At 43.5% G+C, this 21,972-nt stretch overlaps 1 protein-coding gene across 3 annotated transcripts in view; it reads left to right on the plus strand.

Annotated features, from left to right (window-relative positions):
* The window catches only part of CNGA3 (cyclic nucleotide gated channel subunit alpha 3), a 92,871-nt gene that overhangs the window by 26,924 nt on the left and 43,975 nt on the right, over positions 1-21,972 (plus strand). For all 3 annotated transcript variants that reach the window (XM_068268167.1, XM_068268168.1, XM_068268169.1), the window contains exon 2: positions 3,973-4,117. In XM_068268167.1, the coding sequence (XP_068124268.1) occupies positions 4,014-4,117 (104 nt within the window). In that variant the 5' untranslated portion in view covers positions 3,973-4,013. The remainder of the gene's footprint in view (positions 1-3,972; positions 4,118-21,972) is intronic.

Here is a 21,972-nt window from a genome sequence, read left to right on the forward strand (position 1 = left end):
GCATGCGGTAAGCTTATAAGCGTTTCCGGAACGCGGCCGCACGCCTGTTATAGCGTGTATTTTGCCGCATATAGGCTAGTGTGAGCTTGCTCCAGATATTGTTACTGTGATAAGCCTCTGTTTGGTTTCTGAGTCCCAGCATTGCTCTTGGCTAGGTTAGCCTGAGTTCCTGGCTGCTGCGACTCAGTTCCAGTCATTGCTCCCTGATCTGATACCTGTGAATGACCCGGCTTGTAGTTAGACCACTCTCTGTTTTGTCCCTTTGTACCTCAGTCATCTGACACCAGTGTTTGACCCGGCTTGTATTTGACCATTCTTGATCTTGTCCCTGTCTGCCATCTGACTCTGATAACGACCCGGCTTGCATTAGACCTTCCGCCTGTCTCTCTGCAACTCTGCAGGGCAGGAGCCGGTGCCAGCCGTAACAGTACGGTCGGCCGACCGTTACAACTGCTCTCTGCTAGCCCCACCTCCTCTCCATGTGTCTTTCTGCCCTCTGGTTTCCCAGATGTACAAGAAAGCTGCTGTTTATATTGGGTTTGTAAAGTAAAAAAATGTCTGTACCTCAGTTAAGTAATCGATCTTCCCAACACTCCAGGAAATCTCATAAGTTAATAATTAATAATTATTACCTAAACAACTGTTGTTGTTATACCTTCAGATTTTCTCCATGACTAACACCAGACGACATCCAACTGGTGATGCTAAGTTTTAACTTCAATCGCCTCTGTGGATATGTAATATATCTGTAATGATCCGCTCAGCTGGCTGCACAGGCAGACAGCTGTTTGACCATTCCTCTTGTCTGTGGGCTGCAGGTCTCTGGAAGAGAGACCTGTCTTTCCTTTGCAAGTTTCTGATCTGCTCTGCTGCTGAGGAATTTGCATACATTGGTTATGCAAATCACCTAGCTGCCTCCTTTGTAACCTGGCAGTATAAAAAGCTATGTTTTCCCAGAGTCCTTGGCTGGTCATCCCTTCAAGGTTTGTTGAAACACTCCTAGAGTGTCAGCCATGCTATTTCTTGTCAAAGTTATCTTAGAGTAATTCTTGGGACTGCACTAGGCAGTTTCCCTAGTGCAGTTAGATTGTGATCTGTTTTGTCTGTATTGCCTCTCTGCTGCGATTGTCCTGTCGCCAACGGTGGGCGTCAGGAAATCGTTCTGTCTGTCTGGGGGTGCTAACCAGAGCAGCGGTTGCTACTGGTAGCCCCTTCTGTTCATCTTGCTTGGATCGCACTAGCCTCTAGCGGTAGCGGCTGTGGATTCTTCTGATCTATGTTCTTGGAGTGAAAGCTGAAGCAGCGGTTGCTACCGGCTACCTCATCTGTCTGTCGTGTTTGGATCGCACTAGCCTCTAGCGGTAGTGACTGTGGATCCTTCTGATCTGCTTTCTTGGAGTATAGCTGGAGCAGTGGTTGAAACCAGCTATCTCATCTGTCTGTCTTGCTTGGATCGCACTAGCCTCTAGCAGTAGCGGCTGTGGATCCTTCTGATCTGCTTTCTTGGAGTATAGCTGGAGCAGCGGTTGCTACCAGCTATCTTATCTGCCTGTCTTGCTTGGATTGCACTAGCCCCTAGCGGTAGCGGCTGTGGATCCTTCTGATCTGCAATCTTGTTTCTGTACCTGGATCGCACTCGCTCTGGCGGAAAGAGCAGTGGATCTTCCCTATCTTGTTTCTGGACCCAGATCGCACTTGCTCTGACGGAAAGAGCAGTGGATCTCTCCTTTCTTATTCCTGTTTTCCGTTTGTCTGTTTTGTCTGATACGAACGCTTGCTGTAGGCTCGGTGAGGTAACCGTTAAGCAAGCGCTCACGTCCTCTGTTTTGTGTTGGTCTGTCGGTGGTCAGTTAGGCGTGCTGTCTCTGTTGCGCTTAACATGCGGAGATCGCGCTGTAAACGCGTTCGCTGTTGCGAATGAGTGCGGTGTTCGTGTTTAGTTAGCGTTTGTTGTTTTCATTGTTTTCTCATTGTTGTTTGCTGTGCCTTTGCTCTTCTCGTGTTCTGTTCTGATCTGTCTTGTGTCACTTCTGGCGATCGCCTTTCTCGCGATCGCATTCTTGCTTTTGTTTCTGCTGATGTGTGTTCACCGTCGCAGGGTGGCGACTAGATTGGGGAACACATTCATCCTGTATCTGTGCTCCTTCTCTTTAAGGGCTGTTCAGCCCCGTATTGTCTTAGTTCTGTACAATTCTCATCTGGCATTTGTGGCTGTGCAGAGGCTGTGCTCGTCTGCACTCCACAGCGCCATCTGCCGGTGGGAGTTGCCCTCTGCTGGTGCATTGCACTTAGCCTGGGTTCACTTAATTATACGCTTGTGGAGGGTGTTCGTTGGGTCAGTGCGCATCTCGTGCGCTGACCGCGAATACGACTCTGCAAACATTACAATATCCCCCCTTAAAAGCCCAATTGATGCACCTGCAATGTTGATATCTATGTACATTCGGGATGTTGGGGAGGTTGATATTTAACTGAGGTATAGTCATTTTTTTACTTTACATACCCAATATGCTCATAGGTCCATATCTTAGCAATCTAATGCTATGTAACCCTAAGCGCCTATTGTCATATCCCAACAAGGACAAAGCACACAGTTTGTGTGTTTCCCAAGTGCAGAAGCTTTGATAGGTTCCTAAATGATCTGGCACTCCTTGCAAACCAGGAAAAAGACAATGTAAAGAATACAAATTGAGGATAGCGTTCAAACAGGTGTTAGTGCTTCCAAACCTAACTACAGGCAGTCAGCGCTATACTAGCATTTGCTAAAGCATTTGATTCAGGGCAGGACTGGCCAGGGGAGAATGGGGGAGATTTCTCCCCAGGTTGCCTCTCATTTAATGATTTAGGACTGGTGCAGGGGTGAGCCTTGGGGAATTAAGGTGGCCATACATCTGTTGAGTTGCTGATCAACCAATTGTTTTAATAATTACTATCAAATTGGATGAAAATTGGTGCTGCCACAAGCATGCTCAATTGACGATTTGACTGATTTTCTGTGGAAATTGGTCAAATGTGATATGCTGGAAATCTCAGGTCGATGTGGTTGCATGGCGGTAACATCGTGCGATAATCATGAATGACAGACACAATGGAAATCCATGGCTCCAAATGTATTATGTGACCCCCGGTGCCTGTGCATTTATACTTTACCTCTCACACTGTCCCTTGAGTGTCCTTGTTGTATTTTCTCAATAGCGCTCCATGTGACTACTGGCATACAGCATGTGGGGCATATGTGTGACGTCATTTCAGCTGAGGCTGCCATGAAAGTCTAGTTTGTGTTTCCCCCCCAGGCCGAAAGGTCCCAGTCCTCCCCTGATTTGATTGGCTTTTTCCAAACATTCACCAACTGTTTCAGGAAGCTTGTCTAATGCATGCTTGACATCAAGAAACTGTGATAATGGAAAGTCTAAAAACATTTATGAAAGGAACACTTAAAACCCGTATCGCATGTGAAATGCGATGGAGCGTGAAATGCAATGGAGCATGTTTTGTGATAGTGGTGGTTACAATTAAAAAAATTTAAATTTTACAAAAACTTGTAAATTTAAATTTTTTTGTGATAGTGGTGCCCCTGCTTCTAAGGGTCAAAAGAGAAGTAAAGGAGAGAAAGACAAGTGGCAGTAGGAGACCTGACTGATGTTTAAACTGATCCCAGGTCACACTGGTCAGAGGGACATCTGTGCAGATCATATTAGAGGCTCTGTTCCTTTTATGATTCTTGCCTGTGTACTCTCTCTTTACACATGCGACAAAGGTAAGTTTCTACATGAATGCTAAATTATTGTTATAAATCAGTAAATAAAGAAGATGAATACAGTGGTGTAGGATCTTGTGCCATGTACAGAATTAAGTGAATCAGAACTGATTTTATATTGAATCTTTGTAAGTAAAACAGAGTTCTGGTTCACAACGAGCTTGCTGGGCAAACTGTAACTCTTTGTAAGTACTAATTGTAGCATTTTTCCACAGCCATTTCCCACACTGTAAAGACCATTTGACTGTGACTCAAAATGGCTGCTCCTGTCAACACACACACATCGTACCCAGTGCTGCATAGGCTGTCTGTCAGAACTATCGATGAAGATATAGAAAGAACTGAATATGGGAACAGCAGGTAAGCTTATGTTGTGCAGCTTACACAAACATCAGATTTGAAGAAGAACAGATTTTTATTCAAATACAAATAAGGTACTATTTCTATAAATACTAATTTATAGGAATAATTTTTCCAGAACAAAAAGAACATCCCACTGTCATTTTGGTACAAGGATATGACAATACATTGTAACCAACAGGTAATTTTACAGCAGGTAGTACACATAGCATACGAGAAACATATCCAAGGGATCAATACATATGGTTAACCTAGTGTAAGGCCTCAAAGAGCTAGGGGGCCAGATATTAATGACCTGGATGTAAAAACAAAGGGGGTATTATAGTGGTTTTAGGACCTTAGGCCAAAGTGGCGTATCAAACCCTATAGTTCGAGGTGGGTATTACCATAAGTATAGCCATATCTGTTTTTATTTTAAAAGCACATTTATCAAATTCTGTATGACAGTGATAAGGTATAGGTAAAGAGAGGAAAGGAAGAGCACAGGAGATAGAGCTGGAACAACAGAGGGAAGGGGAGAAAAAGAAACTGAAGGAAGAGTATAGGAGTATTAGAACATAACTGGCAGAATCCGGGTAATTGGTAGCCAACATTATCTTAATGTAAGAGTATATGGTGGTGCTATTATTCAACATCTAGGGGGCGTCCTAACAGCTGGTTTCATGGTTGAGCTAGGAAGTTTTTGAATTCGTTCAATTCTCTGCAAAAAGGTCCAGAGTCTTCAAGTTTTAAAATATTGATCAGATTGGTCTTGTAAGGTCATTACTGTGTTTTCCATATCACTGATGTATCTAAGCTCATGGTCTAGTTCTTTTAAAGACGGTATATCACATGTTTCCCATTTGTGGACTATAAGTGACTTTGCTGCGTTTAATTAAGATATGTCTCACTATGGAATGTTTATAGGCTTTCATACTCCAGTTATTAAGATAGAGAACAAAAAAATCGTCCCTTGCTGTCATTTCTCTGATTAGGCGTTCCACCTTCTTCTAAAAAAAGGGATAAGTAAAGTACATTCCCAAAGGAGATGGAGTAGTGAACCCGCTAGTGGGCAGCCTCTCCAGCAGAGAGGATCTCTACTGGGAAAAATGCGGTGTAATTTCTGTGGTGTATAGTACCATTGTGATAATATCTTATAGTTTATCTCCTGTATTTTCACTGTAATAGAGGTTTTATGAGTGAATACACATACTTTAGATCTTTGGGCTTCAGAGAATGTGCATTGGAGGTCTCTCGTTTATTAAGATATGAAAGTGAGTTAAAGTGAAGTAGAGACAAAGCACCCTCATGTATTTTACCATATACAGTATATCAGTGGGAACATTAGAGAAAACACCTACCCTGCTTCTCTGCTTCATCCTTCACTGCTCAGCCTGCTTGTTAACAGCCATGATAAAATCCTGGACTGAGCATTCAGTCTGGCTTTGCTCAGGAATCATTATAGCTGAGTCTGTCTTCTCTGATGTCTTTTCAAGCCCAAGCCTGCCCTCTTCTGGCTCTGCTATAATGACGTAGGAACGAGTTAGGGATGTAGACTGGTAAAGTCTGAAATAAGTATAATAATCTGGGCATAATATTAATTTTTAGTATGGCGATTCTCCCCATCAAGGAAAAATGAGGATGGTTCCATTTTGCTGGTCTGTTTTTAGAGTCTCGAGGAGAAGAAAATATTTTAATCTACTTGCTCAATATTTAGTATAGTCTAAGATTGTTACTAGCTAACAATGTGAGTCTAGCTTGGTTCCAGAGCTACAGATAATACTTAAAAATAGGTGGTGATTGTGTAACCCATATTACCATATGTGCTTGAATAAAAAACAATATGAGCATCAACTGTGTCCTCATTTTTTACCTGGAAGTAAAAGTAAAAATGGTTGACTCCCATGTGCCTTCTGGCAAGGTATAGGTAGGATGGTTTGTGATTTTTCATTGACAATGGTGATAAAGCCACAACTAGTAAAGCATCCACACACAAGTTGTTCTGTGGATAGTCAGTTAAGTTTGAACCATTGAGACTTGTAACACCTTTAACCACTTGAGGACCTAGGGCTTTCTACCCCTTAAAGGAAAGGTTCAGGGAGGGTGGGTAAAAAATCAAAATCAATTTCCACTTACCTGGGGCTTCCTCCAGCCCGTGGCAGGCAGGAGGTGCCCTCGCCGCCGCTCCGCAGGCTCCCGGTGGTCTCCGGTGGCGCGCCCGACCTGGCCAGGCCGGCTGCCAGGTCGGGCTCTTCTGCGCTCTAAGGCCCGGAACTTCTGCGTCCCACGCCGGCGCTCTGACGTCATCGGACGTCCTCCGGGCTCTACTGCGCAGGCGCAGAACTACTGCGCCACCGGGAGCCTGCGGAGTGGCGGCGAGGGCACCTCCTGCCTGCCACGGGCTGGAGGAAGCCCCAGGTAAGTGGAAATTGATTTTGATTTTTTACCCACCCTCCCTGAACCTTCCCTTTAAGGACCGGCCACTTTTTTTCCATTCAGACCACTGCAGCTTTCACGGTTTATTGCTCGCTCATACAACCTACCACCTAAATGAATTTTGGCTCCTTTTCTTGTCACTAATAAAGCTTTCTTTTGGTGCTATTTGATTGCTCCTGCGATTTTTACTTTTTATTATATTCATCAAAAAAGACATGAATTTTGGCAAAAAAATGATTTTTTTTAACTTTCTGTGCTGACATTTTTCAAATAAAGTAAAAATTTTTGTATACATGCAGCGCGAAAAATGTGGACAAACATGTTTTGGATATAAAAAAAAAAACCATTCAGTGTATATTTATTGGTTTGGGTAAAAGTTATAGCGTTTACAAACTATGGTGCAAAAAGTGAATTTTCCCATTTTCAAGCATCTATGACTTTTTTGACCCCCTGTCATGTTTCATGAGGGGCTAGAATTCCAGGATAGTATAAATACCCCCCAAATGACCCCATTTTGGAAAGAAGACATCCCAAAGTATTCACTGAGAGGCATAGTAAGTTCATAGAAGATATTTTTTGTCACAAGTAAGCGGAAAATGACACTTTGTGACCAAAAAAAAAAAAAAGTTTCCATTTCTTCTAACTTGCGACAAAAAAAAATGAAATCTGCCACGGACTCACCATGCCCCTCTCTGAATACCTTGAAGTGTCTACTTTCCAAAATGGGGTCATTTGTGGGGTGTGTTTACTGTCCTCGCATTTTGGGGGGTGCTAATTTGTAAGCACCCATGTAAAGCCTAAAGGTGCTCATTGGACTTTGGGCCCCTTAGCGCAGTTAAGGTAGCCATACACTGGTCGATGTGCCATTAGATCGACCAGCTGACAGATCCCTATCTGATCGAATCTGATCAGAGAGGGATCGTATGGCTGCCTTTACTGCAAACAGATTGTGAATCGATTTCAGCCTGAAACCGATTCACCATCTGCTGAGCTGCTCCTGCCGCCTGCCCCCCTCCGTATACATTACCTGATGCTGGCTCCGGGTCCTCTTCTCCGCATTGCACGGCTCTGTTCCGGATCCATTACGGCGCTTCCTGTGTTACTCCGTGACCAGGAAGTTCAAATAGAGCGCCCTCTATTAGAACTTCCTGGTCACTGCAGTGACACAGGAAGCGCCGGGATGGATGGAGGCGGAAAAGAGCCGTGCAGCACGGAGAAGACGCCCGGGAGCCAGCCTCAGGTAATGTATACCTGATCGGATCGGCCGCCGCTAGCGACGATCGAGGGTAATTTCCCGCACGGCGCGATCGACGGACCGATCCGATTCCGGGAGGGATCGGATCGGCGGCTGCGTTTACCGCGAACGATTGGCAGCAGATTCGATCCCAGGATCGAATCTGCTGTCGAAACGGCCGGGAATCGAGCCAGTGTATGGCTACCTTTAGGCTGCAAAAAAGTGCCACACATGTGGTATTGCCGTACTCAGGAGAAGTAGTATAATGTGTTTTGGGGTGTATTTTTACACATACCCATGCTGGGTGGGAGAAATATCTCTGTAAATGACAATTTTTTTATTTTTTTTACACACAATTGTCCATTTACAGAGATCTTTCTCCCACTCAGCATGGGTATGTGTAAAAATACACCCCAAAACACATTATACTACTTCTCCTGAGTACGGCGATACCACATGTGTGGCACTTTTTTGCACCCTAACTGCGCTAAGGGGCCCAAAGTCCAATGAGTACCTTTAGGATTTCACAGGTCATTTTGAGAAATTTCGTTTCAAGACTACTCCTCACGGTTTAGGGCCCCTAAAATGCCAGGACAGTATAGCAACCCTACAAATGACCCCATTTTAGAAAGAAGACACCCCAAGGTATTCCGTTAGTAGTACGGTGAGTTCATAGAAGATTTTATTTTTTGTCACAAGTTAGCGGAAAATGACACTTTGTGAAAAAAAACAATAAAAATCAATTTCCGCAAAAGTTAGCGGAAATTTGTTTTTTGGTTTTTTTCACAAAGTGTCATTTTCTGCTAACTTGTGACAAAAAATAAAATCTTCTATGAACTCACCATACTCCTAACGGAATACGTTTGGGTGTCTTCTTTCTAGAATGGGGTCATTTGTGGGGTTCCTATACTGCCCTGGCATTTTAGGGGCCCTAAACCGTGAGGAGTAGTCTTGAAACAAAAATGACCTGTGAAATCCTAAAGGTACTCATTGGACTTTGGGCCCCTTAGCGCAGTTAGGCTGCAAAAAAGTGCCAATCATGTGGTATCGCCGTACTCGGGAGATGTAGTATAATGTGTTTTGGGGTGTATTTTTACACATACCCATGCTGGGTGGGAGAAATACCTCTGTAAATGACAATTGTTTGATTTTTTTTACACACAATTGTCCATTTACAGAGAGATTTCTCCCACCCAGCATGGGTATGTGTAAAAATACACCCCAAAACACAATATACTACTTCTCCTGAGTACGGCGATACCACATGTGTGACACTTTTTTGCAGCCTAGGTGCGCTAAGGGGCCCAACGTCCTAATCACAGGTCATTTTGAGGCATTTGTTTTCTAGACTACTCCTCACGGTTTAGGGCCCCTAAAATGCCAGGGCAGTATAGGAACCCCACAAGTGACCCCATTTTAGAAAGAAGACACCCCAAGGTATTCCGTTAGGTGTATGGCGAGTTCATAGAAGATTTTATTTTTTGTCACAAGTTAGTGAAAAATGACACTTTGTGAAAAAAAAATCAAAAAACAAATTTCCGCTAACTTTTGACAAAAAATAAAATCTTCTATGAACTCGTCATACACCTAACAGAATACATTGGGGTGTCTTTTTTCTAAAATGGGGTCAGTTTCTGGGGTTCCTATACCGCCCTGGCATTTTACGGGCCCAAAACCGTGAGTAGTCTGGAAACCAAATGTCTCAAAATGACTGTTCAGGGGTATAAGCATCTGCAAATTTCGATGACAGGTGGTCTATGAGGGGGCGAATTTTGTGGAACCGGTCATATGCAGGGTGGCCTTTTAGATGACAGGTTGTATTGGGCCTGATCTGATGGATAGGAGTGCTAGGGGGGTGACAGGAGGTGATTGATGGGTGTCTCAGGGGGTGGTTAGAGGGGAAAATAGATGCAATCAATGCACTGGGGAGGTGATCGGAAGGGGGTCTGAGGGGGATCTGAGGGTTTGGCCGAGTGATCAGGAGCCCACACGGGGCAAATTAGGGCCTGATCTGATGGGTAGGTGTGCTAGGGGGTGACAGGAGGTGATTAATGGGTGTCTCAAGGTGTGATTAGAGGGGGGAATAGATGCAAGCAATGCACTGGCGAGGTGATCAGGGCTGGGGCCTAAGGGCATTCTGAGGGTGTGGGCGGGTGATTGAGTACCCTAGGGGCAGATAGGGGTCTAATCTGATAGGTAGCAGTGACAGGGGGTGATTGATGGGTAATTAGTGGGTGTTTAGGGTAGAGAACAAATATAAACACTGCCCTTGGGAGGTGACCTGACGTCGGATCTGCGGGCGAACTATTGGTGTGGGTGGGTGATTAGATTGCCCGCAAGGGGCAGGTTAGGGGCTGATTGATGAGTGGCAGTGACAGGGGGTGATTGATGGGTGGCAGTGCCAGGGGGTGATTGATGGGTGGCAGTGACAGGGGGTGATTGATGGGTGATTGACAGGTGATCAGTGGGTTATTACAGGGAAGAACAGATGTAACTAATGCACTGGCGAATTGATAAGGGGGGGTCTGAGGGCAATCTGAGCGTGTAGGCGGGTGATTGGGTGCCCGCAAGGGGCAGATTAGGGTCTGATCTGATGGGTAACAGTGACAGGTGGTGATAGGGGGTGATTGATGGGTAATTAGTGGGTAATTAGTGGGTGTTTAGAGGAGACAATAGATGTAAACACTGCGCTTGGGTGGTGATCTGATGTCGGATCTGCGGGCGAACTATTGGCGTGGGTGGGTGATCAGATTGCCCGCAAGGGGCAGGTTAGGGGCTGATTGATGGGTGGCAGTGACAGGGGGTGATTGATGGGTGGCAGTGACAGGGGGTGATTGATGGGTGATTGACAGGTGATCAGTGGGTTATTACAGGGAAGGACAGATGTAAATAATGCCCTGGCGAATTGATAAGGGGGGGGTGGTCTGAGGGCAATCTGAGCGTGTAGGCGGGTGATTGGGTGCCCGCAAGGGGCAGATTAGGGTCTGATCTGATGGGTAACAGTGACAGGTGGTGATAGGGGGTGATTGATGGGTAATCAGTGGGTGTTTAGAGGAGAGAATAGATGTAAACACTGCGTTTGGGTGGTGATCTGATGTCGGATCTGCGGGCGATCTATTGGTGTGGGTGGGTGATCAGATTGCCCGCAAGGGGCAGGTTAGGGGATGATTGATGGGTGGCAGTGACAGGGGCAGGGGGTGATTGATGGGTGGCAGTGACAGGGGGTGATTGATGGGTGATTGACAGGTGATTGACAGGTGATCAGTGGGTTATTACAAGGAAGAACAGATGTAAATATTGCACTGGCAAATTGATAAGGGGGGGTCTGAGGGCAATCTGAGCATGTAGGCGGGTGATTGGGTGCCCGCAAGGGGCAGATTAGGGTCTGATCTGATGGGTAACAGTGACAGGTGGTGATAGGGGGTGATTGATGGGTGATTGATGGGTAATTAGTGGGTGTTTAGAGGAGAGAATAGATGTAAACACTGCGTTTGGGTGGTGATCTGATGTCGGATCTGCGGGCGATCTATTGGTGTGGGTGGGTGATCAGATTGCCCGCAAGGGGCAGGTTAGGGGCTGATTGATGGGTGGCAGTGACAGGGGGTGATTGATGGGTGATTGACAGGTGATTGACAGGTGATCAGGGGGGATAAATGCATACAGTACACGGGGGGGGGGGTCTGGGGAGAATCTGAGGGGTGGGGGGTGATCAGGAGGGGGCAGTGGGCAGGGGGGGAGATAAAAAAAAAATAGCGTTGACAGATAGTGACAGGGAGTGATTGATGGGTGATTAGGGGGGTGATTGGGTGCAAACAGGGGTCTGGGGGTGGGCAGGGGGGGGTCTGAGGGGTGCTGTGGGCGATCTGGGGCAGGGGGGGAGAAATCAGTGTGCTTGGGTGCAGACTAGGGTGGCTGCAGCCTGCCCTGGTGGTCCCTCGGACACTGGGACCACCAGGGCAGGAGGCAGCCTGTATAATACACTTTGTAAACATTACAAAGTGTATTATACACTTTGTATGCGGCGATCGCGGGGTTAACATTCCGCCGGCGCTTCCGTATAGCCGGCGGGATGTTGCGTCGGGCGAGCGGTGACAGGCGCCGGCGGAGGATCGCGTCACGGATGACGCGATCGCTCCGCCCATGCCCTTACAAGGACCGCCGCCTCTGTGGGTGAGCCGGTCCTTAAGGGCTCCACTTCCCGGCCGCCCCTGTGCGTTAGGCGGTCGGGAAGTGGTTAAAGTTCTCATTGGCCTCTTGGTGGCCTTTTTCACAAATCTCCATTATGCAGTGTCTGTGAGCCATAGAAACATCCCATACCGAACATTTAGCCTTTGGTGACACCCTGAAGACAATGACCTTGGATGTTTAAACTTTACTGGATAAAATATTCCTTTTCAGTTTGCAATGGCAGATCAGACTTTCGATTGATAAACTGCACACAGTTGATCAAAAGTGAATTGATTACATATGTTGGAACAATAGATAACTGGCAAATTCAATTCAAGAGTTTGAATTGCCCAGTGATAGGTCAATTTATTGATTAATGTGTGTATGGCCAGCTGTAGGAGGTGAAATTCTTCTATCACATGGTCAGGAAGAATTCATACTATGAAGATATTCACATTGCCTAGAATGTAAGACTTTTACCAATTAAGGTCACTAAATCACAACTGGAACCCCTACAAAAGGAAATGATCTGTTTACCTGGAAATACAAAAAACGACCCAACTGACTTTGAACTTTAGTCTAACACAGTAACCAAGCAGCTCTGGGAGACCCAAAACCACAAGTAAAGTATAGGGGACTAAAAGAGACAGAAAAGCCCTCCAGATCAACTGCCTGTGGAAATGAGCCCTTAAAGTGGTCTGAAAGCCAGCATTTCTACTTTGCTCTAAAAGATTCCTCACAGCTTGAAAGCTACTATCCCAGATTTTTTTTTAGCAGAGCATCACTGAAATGGTTAAACAAAAGCACATTGTCTTGCTATTCAGCTTCAATCCGCATCCAAACTGTAGATAACAGTATCTTTGTTTACATTCCAATCTTGTTACATTATGTATAAACAAAGTAACAAGTGAAAAGGAGCTCTCTGTACTTCAGACACACACACAGTTCAGAAAAGCTCATTAGAAGATGTTAATATATAATAAAAAGCAGTTGGAATAAAATGCAATGCCAGCTTTCAGGGTACGATAAACTACACTTTGGAAACTTGTAATTTGTAAACAGACAATATTACTTGTGCACAAAAGCAAATACGATAACTGTATGAGTAATAAAAAGTAGAAAAACACATTTTCATTGAATGTCATGTCTGAGTTTCAGACCACTTTCATCAGGTTGTTTGCTGGAGATCACCTGTGCTCTGTGTTCTGTGCATTTGGATTTGTGTCTACTCCCTGTATCTATTTGTTTGGACGTTGCTAAGAGTCCCATTGGTGTTGTGTGGGGTGTTTTACTGTATACTGTGAGGAGAGACAAGTGATAGTTGTATCCGTATAAATGCGTTTTTTTATCTGTGGTATCCTTGGTAATGTGTTAATGATCTGTAGGCTTACTCAATACACTGATTATTGTTAAACAACTAGGCTGCGCCGTCCACAATAATCATGCAATTTAGAGTATCAAAATTATATGTCACAATAAAGTTGTTTCCTAAATGTCCACAAACTTCAATGGGATCGCTGTCACACTTTTCCAAGGGATAATGTCAGTACAATAGCTGGACTGCGCTCTCCAATTCCTATAACAACACAAAATTGCACATAGCGTGACTCTGTTAGATACGTATTCACACCACCCGTGCTTCAGTGATCACAAGTGCAACACACGTGCCCGCACACTCCTTCTTTGAATCTGCTCACCGGATCTTTGCCACCTCAAACAACAGGTGGATCTAGCGTATGCATAAACTCCACAAGGCACTTTCTTTCTTAAATCTTCATCTCTTCTTTAATGTAAAACATCCTCAATAAAACACATAAAAGTACAATAGTGTAATCCTGTTTAAAATATAGCCACAATGCCCGCGCACCAGAGCGCACTCACATAATTCTTTCTTGAAATATAGCACATCAAAGCCTTAACAGCAAGGTCTGCCCGGCACCTGAATGGATGGCTGAGCGGCGTCCCGACTCCCCGTCCCTCCGCGGCGGGCCAGCTGCTTATACGGCGCTTGGATTTCCCTCTCCGAGCTCTCAATACATGATAGACCACGGACTACCCACTATAATTTAACACAAAGACATCCTGTTGGACAGGTGGAAACTGATAATTATGGGGAGGCCCCTTTAAGGAATAGATATCAAGAACTGGATGAGGTTGAGGATCAGGGGGATTATGATGAACATTTTTTGGGACTGGACCAGAGAGAATTATGGGACCAACGATACATACAAAACGAGAACGATTGGGAGGAGACGAGGCAAAAGGGGGGGGAGGAAGCAACAGGCCAAGATGAGACCAAAAGGGGGAGGGATTTTTAATATCAGTGGAATACCCCTCAACAATGAACAATTATCCTTATTGGATAAAGACCTCAACTTTGCCCCACCCAAAACACTAAACAAATTTGAGACTTATTTGGGGATAAACAAATATGTTAGGACCCTAAATATCAAAAAGTATTTTCTAAACAAACAGGGATTAACCACTAGAGATAAAGAGGTGCCACAGGAATATGTGCATACAAAATTAAAAAATAGATCACTTTTTAACCCACAAGATCAAACTAAAGGGGGCACCATAGAGACCTTTAAGAGAGCTGTGCTGACCGATCTGGAAACCTTAGAAGTAAAAAAACAGAGGAATAGTAAGCGATATGGAGAACAAATTAAAACATTAGTTCAGGAGAAGAATTACATCCTAAAGCCTGCGGACAAAGGGGGGGGGGCTGGTCATCATGAATAGGGAGCAATATAAAAATGAAATGACCAGAATTCTCGGTGATGAAGCAACATATAAAATTTTGAGAAAAAACCCCATCGTCGAATATAAGAATTCTCTAAAGGTCAAATTACTTGAAGGAGAGAAGGAGGGAATATTATCCACAGATGAATTAAAATATTTACTTCCCACGAATCCCCGCATACCAGTGATTTACTTTAATCCAAAGATACACAAGGATTTAGAAAACCCACCTGGAAGACCTATAGTAAGCGGGATGGGATTCCTTACACAAAGATTAGGAGAATACATAGACCTATACTTGCAACCAGAAGTAGCCAAGTTACCCTACCTTCTAAGGGATACGAAACACCTTTTACAAAGAATTAGCAACATAAAGGTGGAACCGGGGGATCTGATGGTAACGGGGGACGTTACATCCCTGTACACAGTAATACCCCATCAAAAAGGAGTACATATTGTTAAGGAAGCCCTCCAACAAGGAGGAAACCTTAAGGAAACCCAAATAGAGTTCTTGGTGGAATTATTACAATACTGTCTTTCACATAATTATTTTTGGTATCAGGGGGAGTACTATTTGCAACGGACTGGCTGCGCCATGGGGGCGAAATTCGCACCAAGCGTAGCCAACCTGTATATGGGGGTATGGGAACAAGAGGTCCTACGACGGAGGGGGAGTGAAAATATAGTGGCCTGGAATCGTTTTATTGATGATCTATTTTTCATCTGGAGAGGCCCTAGAAGTGCCTTGGAGGTTTTCTGTGAGGAAATCAATAGACATTGGTCAGAAGTTAAGATAACAGTAAAGATTGATGAGGGGAAAGTTGAGTTCCTGGATTTAAACATTTATATACAGGAGAATAAGTTATGTACTAACACTTTTTTCAAACCGACTGATAAAAATGGATATATTCCTAGAGATAGTTGCCACCATAATAGGTGGCTAAACAATATACCTAGAGGCCAATTTATGAGAATTCGCCGGAACTGTACGGAAATGAAGGATTTTAGGAGACAAAGTGGGGTGCTGATGCAGAGATTCTATGAGAAGGGATATAGCATGGGAGAATTGGAAGTAGAAATAGAGAGGGTAGCAGCTATGAATAGAGAGGAATTACTGCAGGATAGGGCTGGACCTGGTAAACAAGCAGGAGAATTTGATGTATTACTGGACTTTAATAGTCAGCATCGAGATATAGAAAATATTGTCAAGAAACATTGGAATATCCTGCAGCTAGACAATGCTCTTGGGAAGACACTGCCAGCAAAGCCGAGTTTCATCTACAGGAGGGCCCCTAACCTTAAGTCAAGACTAGTTACCAGCTATATAGACCCCCCTGTAACATTAACTGGGGACCTTCTGGGACAGAAGGGTTTCTTCCCTTGCAGGGGATGCAGAGGATGCAGGGAGGCCAAATCAATTAGGGGGAAGGAAATAACTTCCAGGAACACGGGGGCCATATGGGACATAAAGCAGTGTATCACCTGCAATAGTGCGGGTGTAGTGTACATACTATGGTGCCCTTGTGGGATGGAGTACGTGGGGAGAACCACGAGGGCACTCCATAAGCGTATTGGGCAGCATATTTACAATATTTCCAAGGGACTCCAGACACATAGTGTATCAAATCACTTTAGATTAAAACATGGGTCCAATCCCAGCCTTATGAGGTTTATGGGAATAGAAAAATATGTGAAGAAATGGAGGGGATCCAGTTTAGTCAGGGAGATATCAAAAGCTGAAGGGAGGTGGATTTATAATTTAAAAACTATGCACCCGGGAGGACTGAACATCGAGTTTGATTTAAATTGCTACATTAATAATGATTTGTAATTATATGGGAGGGGGTTGATGAGAGAAAAAAGGGGGGGGGGGGTGAATATGAATATGTGGGTAAGTGGTTTGCAGGGTAAATATTCACACTATACAGGAGATATAATGGAGCTTAGATTAATTGAATTTCCTTATTTCACCACAAGATGGAGAAAGAGGCAGTACCGGATTGATGTTATACTTAGACACAATTTATGCATTTTACTTGATCATTTTAATTGAATTTTTATTATAATGGTTGTTAACATTGATTACTGTGAGTAGTAATGTAAAACAGCAATGTCCGCCTGAAGTTGTGGGCTTCTGCTTGACGACGGAATACCAAGTGCCCGCAGTACAGCGGTAGCCATTTTGCCGAAGCCCATGTGTAAGGGGTGTAGTTTTAAGCACATCCTGGAGGAGGGGTTTATCACTATAAAGGGACGTTGACGCGCTGGTGACGTCAGCCCCTGATGAGACCGATTGGTCGAAACGCGTAGGGCGGAGCCACGTCCAGCGCGTCTGACGTCACCATACCGGAACTGTATTGAGAGCTCGGAGAGGGAAATCCAAGCGCCGTATAAGCAGCTGGCCCGCCGCGGAGGGACGGGGAGTCGGGACGCCGCTCAGCCATCCATTCAGGTGCCGGGCAGACCTTGCTGTTAAGGCTTTGATGTGCTATATTTCAAGAAAGAATTATGTGAGTGCGCTCTGGTGCGCGGGCATTGTGGCTATATTTTAAACAGGATTACACTATTGTACTTTTATGTGTTTTATTGAGGATGTTTTACATTAAAGAAGAGATGAAGATTTAAGAAAGAAAGTGCCTTGTGGAGTTTATGCATACGCTAGATCCACCTGTTGTTTGAGGTGGCAAAGATCCGGTGAGCAGATTCAAAGAAGGAGTGTGCGGGCACGTGTGTTGCACTTGTGATCACTGAAGCACGGGTGGTGTGAATACGTATCTAACAGAGTCACGCTATGTGCAATTTTGTGTTGTTATAGGAATTGGAGAGCGCAGTCCAGCTATTGTACTGACAATACACTGATTATTATTGACATCATTTAAGTAGCATTTATGCTTTTTTTAAATTGGTTTTAGTTGAAGATTTTTTTTACCCGTTTTTCAATACATGTCTATTAAGGCTTTTTTTTCTTGAAGTAAGCACTCCTAGTGCTGTAAAGTTTTTTACCATGTATTTTTTTCATCCATAGCTAAAGATAATATGGAAGTTATGTTAAGTTTCTAAGTTGTAATCCATTAGTTGAACCCAAACCCAGGCAGTAAAATTTGTCATAGACACATTTTGAAAAATTTGTGGGTAGCAGGTATGACTCTGACCCACAACCTGTACCAAAAGCATTTGAATATAGTTAAAGTGGACCCAAACTAAAAATACAAGATTTCAGAAATAAAATCTATTTTCTAAATTATAATGATAAATAGCAGCCTTTTTTCAGCTGCATGATGACAAATATAAAATATTTTACATTTATTGGAGAAACCCCTCCCTTCCTTTCATATTGCCGGCAAATAATCCGGCAAACTGGTGGAGTAGGTGGTGTCCGGCAAAGGAGGAATTGCTAATGGTTGCAACCTGTATAACCCTAGTTATGAAAAGAGAAGGGTGAAAAGCATGCACTGAAATGCTCATATGCTTGAAGGAGTGTTACTTTATCTTTGTATGTGTCAGAGTGGTGCAACTAAATATTTTGAATTAAAAAATGTTTGGTTTGGGTCCACTTTAATGCAGTTCTTTAGTGCAATGTGCATTGTGTATGCATCTTTCAGTTGTTACATGGTTAAAGTAAAGAGTAAAAAACACAATGGCCCATATGCAATTAACTTTTTCTCCTGAGTTTTCTCCTAGGTAATATTTTTAAACTTTGAATAAGAAGCTGAAAAATTATCTCTTAGGAGAAAAATGGGGAAAAATGGGGAAAAAGTGAATTGCATATGGGCCAATGTGATTTTATTGTTTGTCCCCAGGTAGCAAATGTGATGAGGATAAATGGAGTTGGCATGGAGAGGAGGTGGATCCATGTGCATCTGTACTATGGAGACACCCTGACATTTTTAACTTCTAAAAGAATCTGACTGTAATTCTGGCCATCTAACCAAGGCCTGATTTTCTGCAAGGTCCCAGAGGCCATGGCTTAAAGAGTCTCTGAAACGAGTATAAATTTACTTTTTTAACATGGAGTCATGTTAATCAGTAGAACCGCTGCTAAAACGCCGCTATCCCGCAGCAAAACGAGGGGTTTATATCCCCCAAATCCCCCTCTGCAAAATCCATGACTTTCTTGGTCATGGGTCTTTCTGCTCATGGAGGCAGAGGTTACAGCTGCAGCTCTGCCTCCATGCGCGTCAATCGCCGCACGGATCTTCGCCTCTCCTCCACCCCTCTCCGTGAAGGAAGATTGAGAGGGGCGGGGAGAGGCGGCGATCAGCGGGGATTGACGCGCTGAGAGGCAGAGCTACAGCCATAAGCTCTGCCTCATCAAGAAGTGCTCCCCGGAGGTAGGAGAGGGGATGTGAGGGTATAAACCCCTCGTTTTGCCGCGGGATAGTGGCGTTTTAGCAGCGGTTATACTGATTAACATGACTGCATGTTAAAAAATAAATGTATACTCGCTTCAGGGTCTCTTTAAAGAATGCTGCACATGGGGATGGCTGCACATGCATACGGTGCTAAAAATAGGATAGGCAAGTTCCTCATAAAATACTGTACATAGAAAAGAGAGGCAAAAGCACTAGGGGCAGAGCTTGAACATGGAAGAAGAAGTGTACTGTACATATAACAATGGCTTCACATGTAATAAAAGCTTCTGTTGCACATGGGTAAGAGGAGGAAGGAGAGTAGCTGCACATAGAAAGAAGAAGGGGCAAGGGAGCAAAATACATTTAGCCCAGAAAGGCAAAAGGTATAAATATGATAAACAGCTGCCAATAGTAATTTGTAAACCCTCCGTGTAGATCAGGTGTTTTTACTTTCTCTGGCCTTTCTGATCTGCACATGTATTTTAGAGGAGTGGCTGAACAGTTATTACAGTCAAAGGATTGGCGTTATGGCCAGGAAACTATCAAGTCAAACACAGTAGCCTCCATAACTCTCTATTGACATATAGGCCCATATGTAATTAACCTTGTTAATATAATGCTTTTAAATCCACCAGCAAGCAAGAAAATACTCAAAACAATTGCTAGTACTTTTTCATCTATTTTTTGATACTTTTGCAGTTGCAATATGCTGAAACGGTATTTCAAGGAGAAGATGAAAAATTCTCTCCTGAGAGAAAACTCAGGAGAAAAGGTTAATTTCATATGGGCCATGTTCTTTATTCTCTGTGAGGACCACTGAGACGGCACCTCATCAGTCTTGCCAACTATGGCCATGTTAATGTACTATAGAAAAATAAATCATCCACTGTGTAAAAACTTAATAAAATCATAAAGCAATTGTAATAATTTTATCAAAAAGAATTAGTTCTGAACTCTATGGAGCCTGTGCATTCAATTCATTACCCATTGGATATTTCTTCACTAAATATACTAGAACAGTTCTAACAGTTGACCAAGTAGAACTTACACTGTATTTCTGTATTGTGTCAATAGCTTATATTTTTCTTCCAGTAGCTTCTCCAAGCAAGGTGCTAAATGCATAGCTGACACATGAACTGCCTTAAAGGGAACTTAAACTGAGAAGGATATGGATTTTTCCTTTTAAAATTATACAAGTTGCCTGACTCTCCTCCTGCTGATCCTGTGTGTCTATTACTTTTAGCCACAGCCCCTCAACAAGCATGCAGATGAGGTGCTCTGACTGAAGTCAGACTGGATTAGCTGCATGCTTGTTTCAGGGTTGTGATTCAGCCACTACTGCAGCCAGAGATCAGCAGGACTGCCAGGCAACTGGTATGGTTTAAAAGGAAACATTACTATCCCTCTCAGTTAAGGTTCCCTTTAACTGCCAAAAGATGATATTTCTTTCAGTGACACTTGTGATTCTCCCAGACCTACTAGGAACATACTGTAAGTAGCTTAATTGCAGTTAGATTCCTACTTGAGCTGTATCAGCTGCAGTGTCTCTGAATGGAAAATAATATAATCATAACAGTTTATCAGCATACCCTATTAACTGTTCATTAGGGAAGTCATTGACACGGAAAGCTGCAAAGATGAAGAAATGAGGTGTCTCTTGAATGTGTAGTTAAGTATGCTGCTGAATAAATCACAGGACTGACTCAGTGCTACTGCTAACCAGTCACATATATGTTTTTCACCTTTGAAATTGGTTTGTTTACCTCAGTATCCGTTTAACGTGAAACTAAGCATGCTTTGGTTACAATGTCTGCCTTGTTTCATGACTGGTCACTGGTGATGGAGGGGAGATGCTGAAAGTGCATACTCTACAACTAAATCTGGAAAGTGTCACTCTTTGCAATGGCTACCTTGCCTTTGTATTGTTACAGAGGGTGGCACAGGAGTACTGGAACAGAATGGAAAACAATGTGACATGCACAATGATTTCATCATGTGTATTGAGGTGCAAATGGTGGTGGTGGAGGTGGGGTACTTCAGAAGGAGAGGGCTGCTAAGCAGCTGGAGAGGTAGGACTTAGATTGGTAGTTACTTTGAGAGTGCTTCTGGCATGACTATATACTCTTTACAGAGACACTGAAGCGAAAAAAAAAATATGATATCATGAATTGGTTGTGTAGTAGGTGGTAATTACTAGAACATTGGTAGCAAAAAAAAAAATATTCTCATACTTTTATTTTCAGTTATACAGCTTTTTTATAACATTGCATCATTCTCTAATACTTGCAGTTAATACATTAATCAGCAGTTTAAAAGTTTTTGCAGGCAGTGAACTTTTGACCTGTCCTGAACTGTTTTCTGCAAAAGAAAAACACAATACAGCTGAGATAACCTAATCAGAAGTCAGAGTTCTCCACCACTTTCAAAGTGGCAGAGCTCAATTGCTATTTGCATAGATAAAAACTGGAGTTTCTTAACTCTTCCTGTACTGGAAATAAATATTAGACTTATGTCTCTGCTCCTAATGCTTTATTTCTGAGCTATACTTACAACCCATTCATTAGATCATAATTTTCTCTCGCTTCAGTGTCTCTTTAAGTACTTCAGAAAATGCCAGCACTATTTAACGACGTATAATAAGTCTTTTTCTGCTTTCAAGTGAAGAAAGTGGACAAATGTCCATTAGAGGCCACCCTGCCCAGAGTCTGGGGCATCCCATTTGGACCTGCTTGGCTGTTTTTGGCAGAGAGGGAAGGTGCTGCTGCTTTACTAGTTTTTATGGAAGGAAGTGTTGACACTGAACAATACACATGGCATGGTTTCTCAAAGGAGATCTCCAAGGCAGAAAGTGTAATGTGACTGCATTCATTAAAGGTGGCAATGTGTGAAAACTCATTTATTTTCCAATCACAGACATGGAGAGGATGCTAATACAGTCACAGCAC

This window comes from Hyperolius riggenbachi, chromosome 2, assembly GCF_040937935.1.
Source record: "Hyperolius riggenbachi isolate aHypRig1 chromosome 2, aHypRig1.pri, whole genome shotgun sequence".
NCBI classification, from domain to species: Eukaryota; Metazoa; Chordata; class Amphibia; order Anura; family Hyperoliidae; genus Hyperolius; species Hyperolius riggenbachi.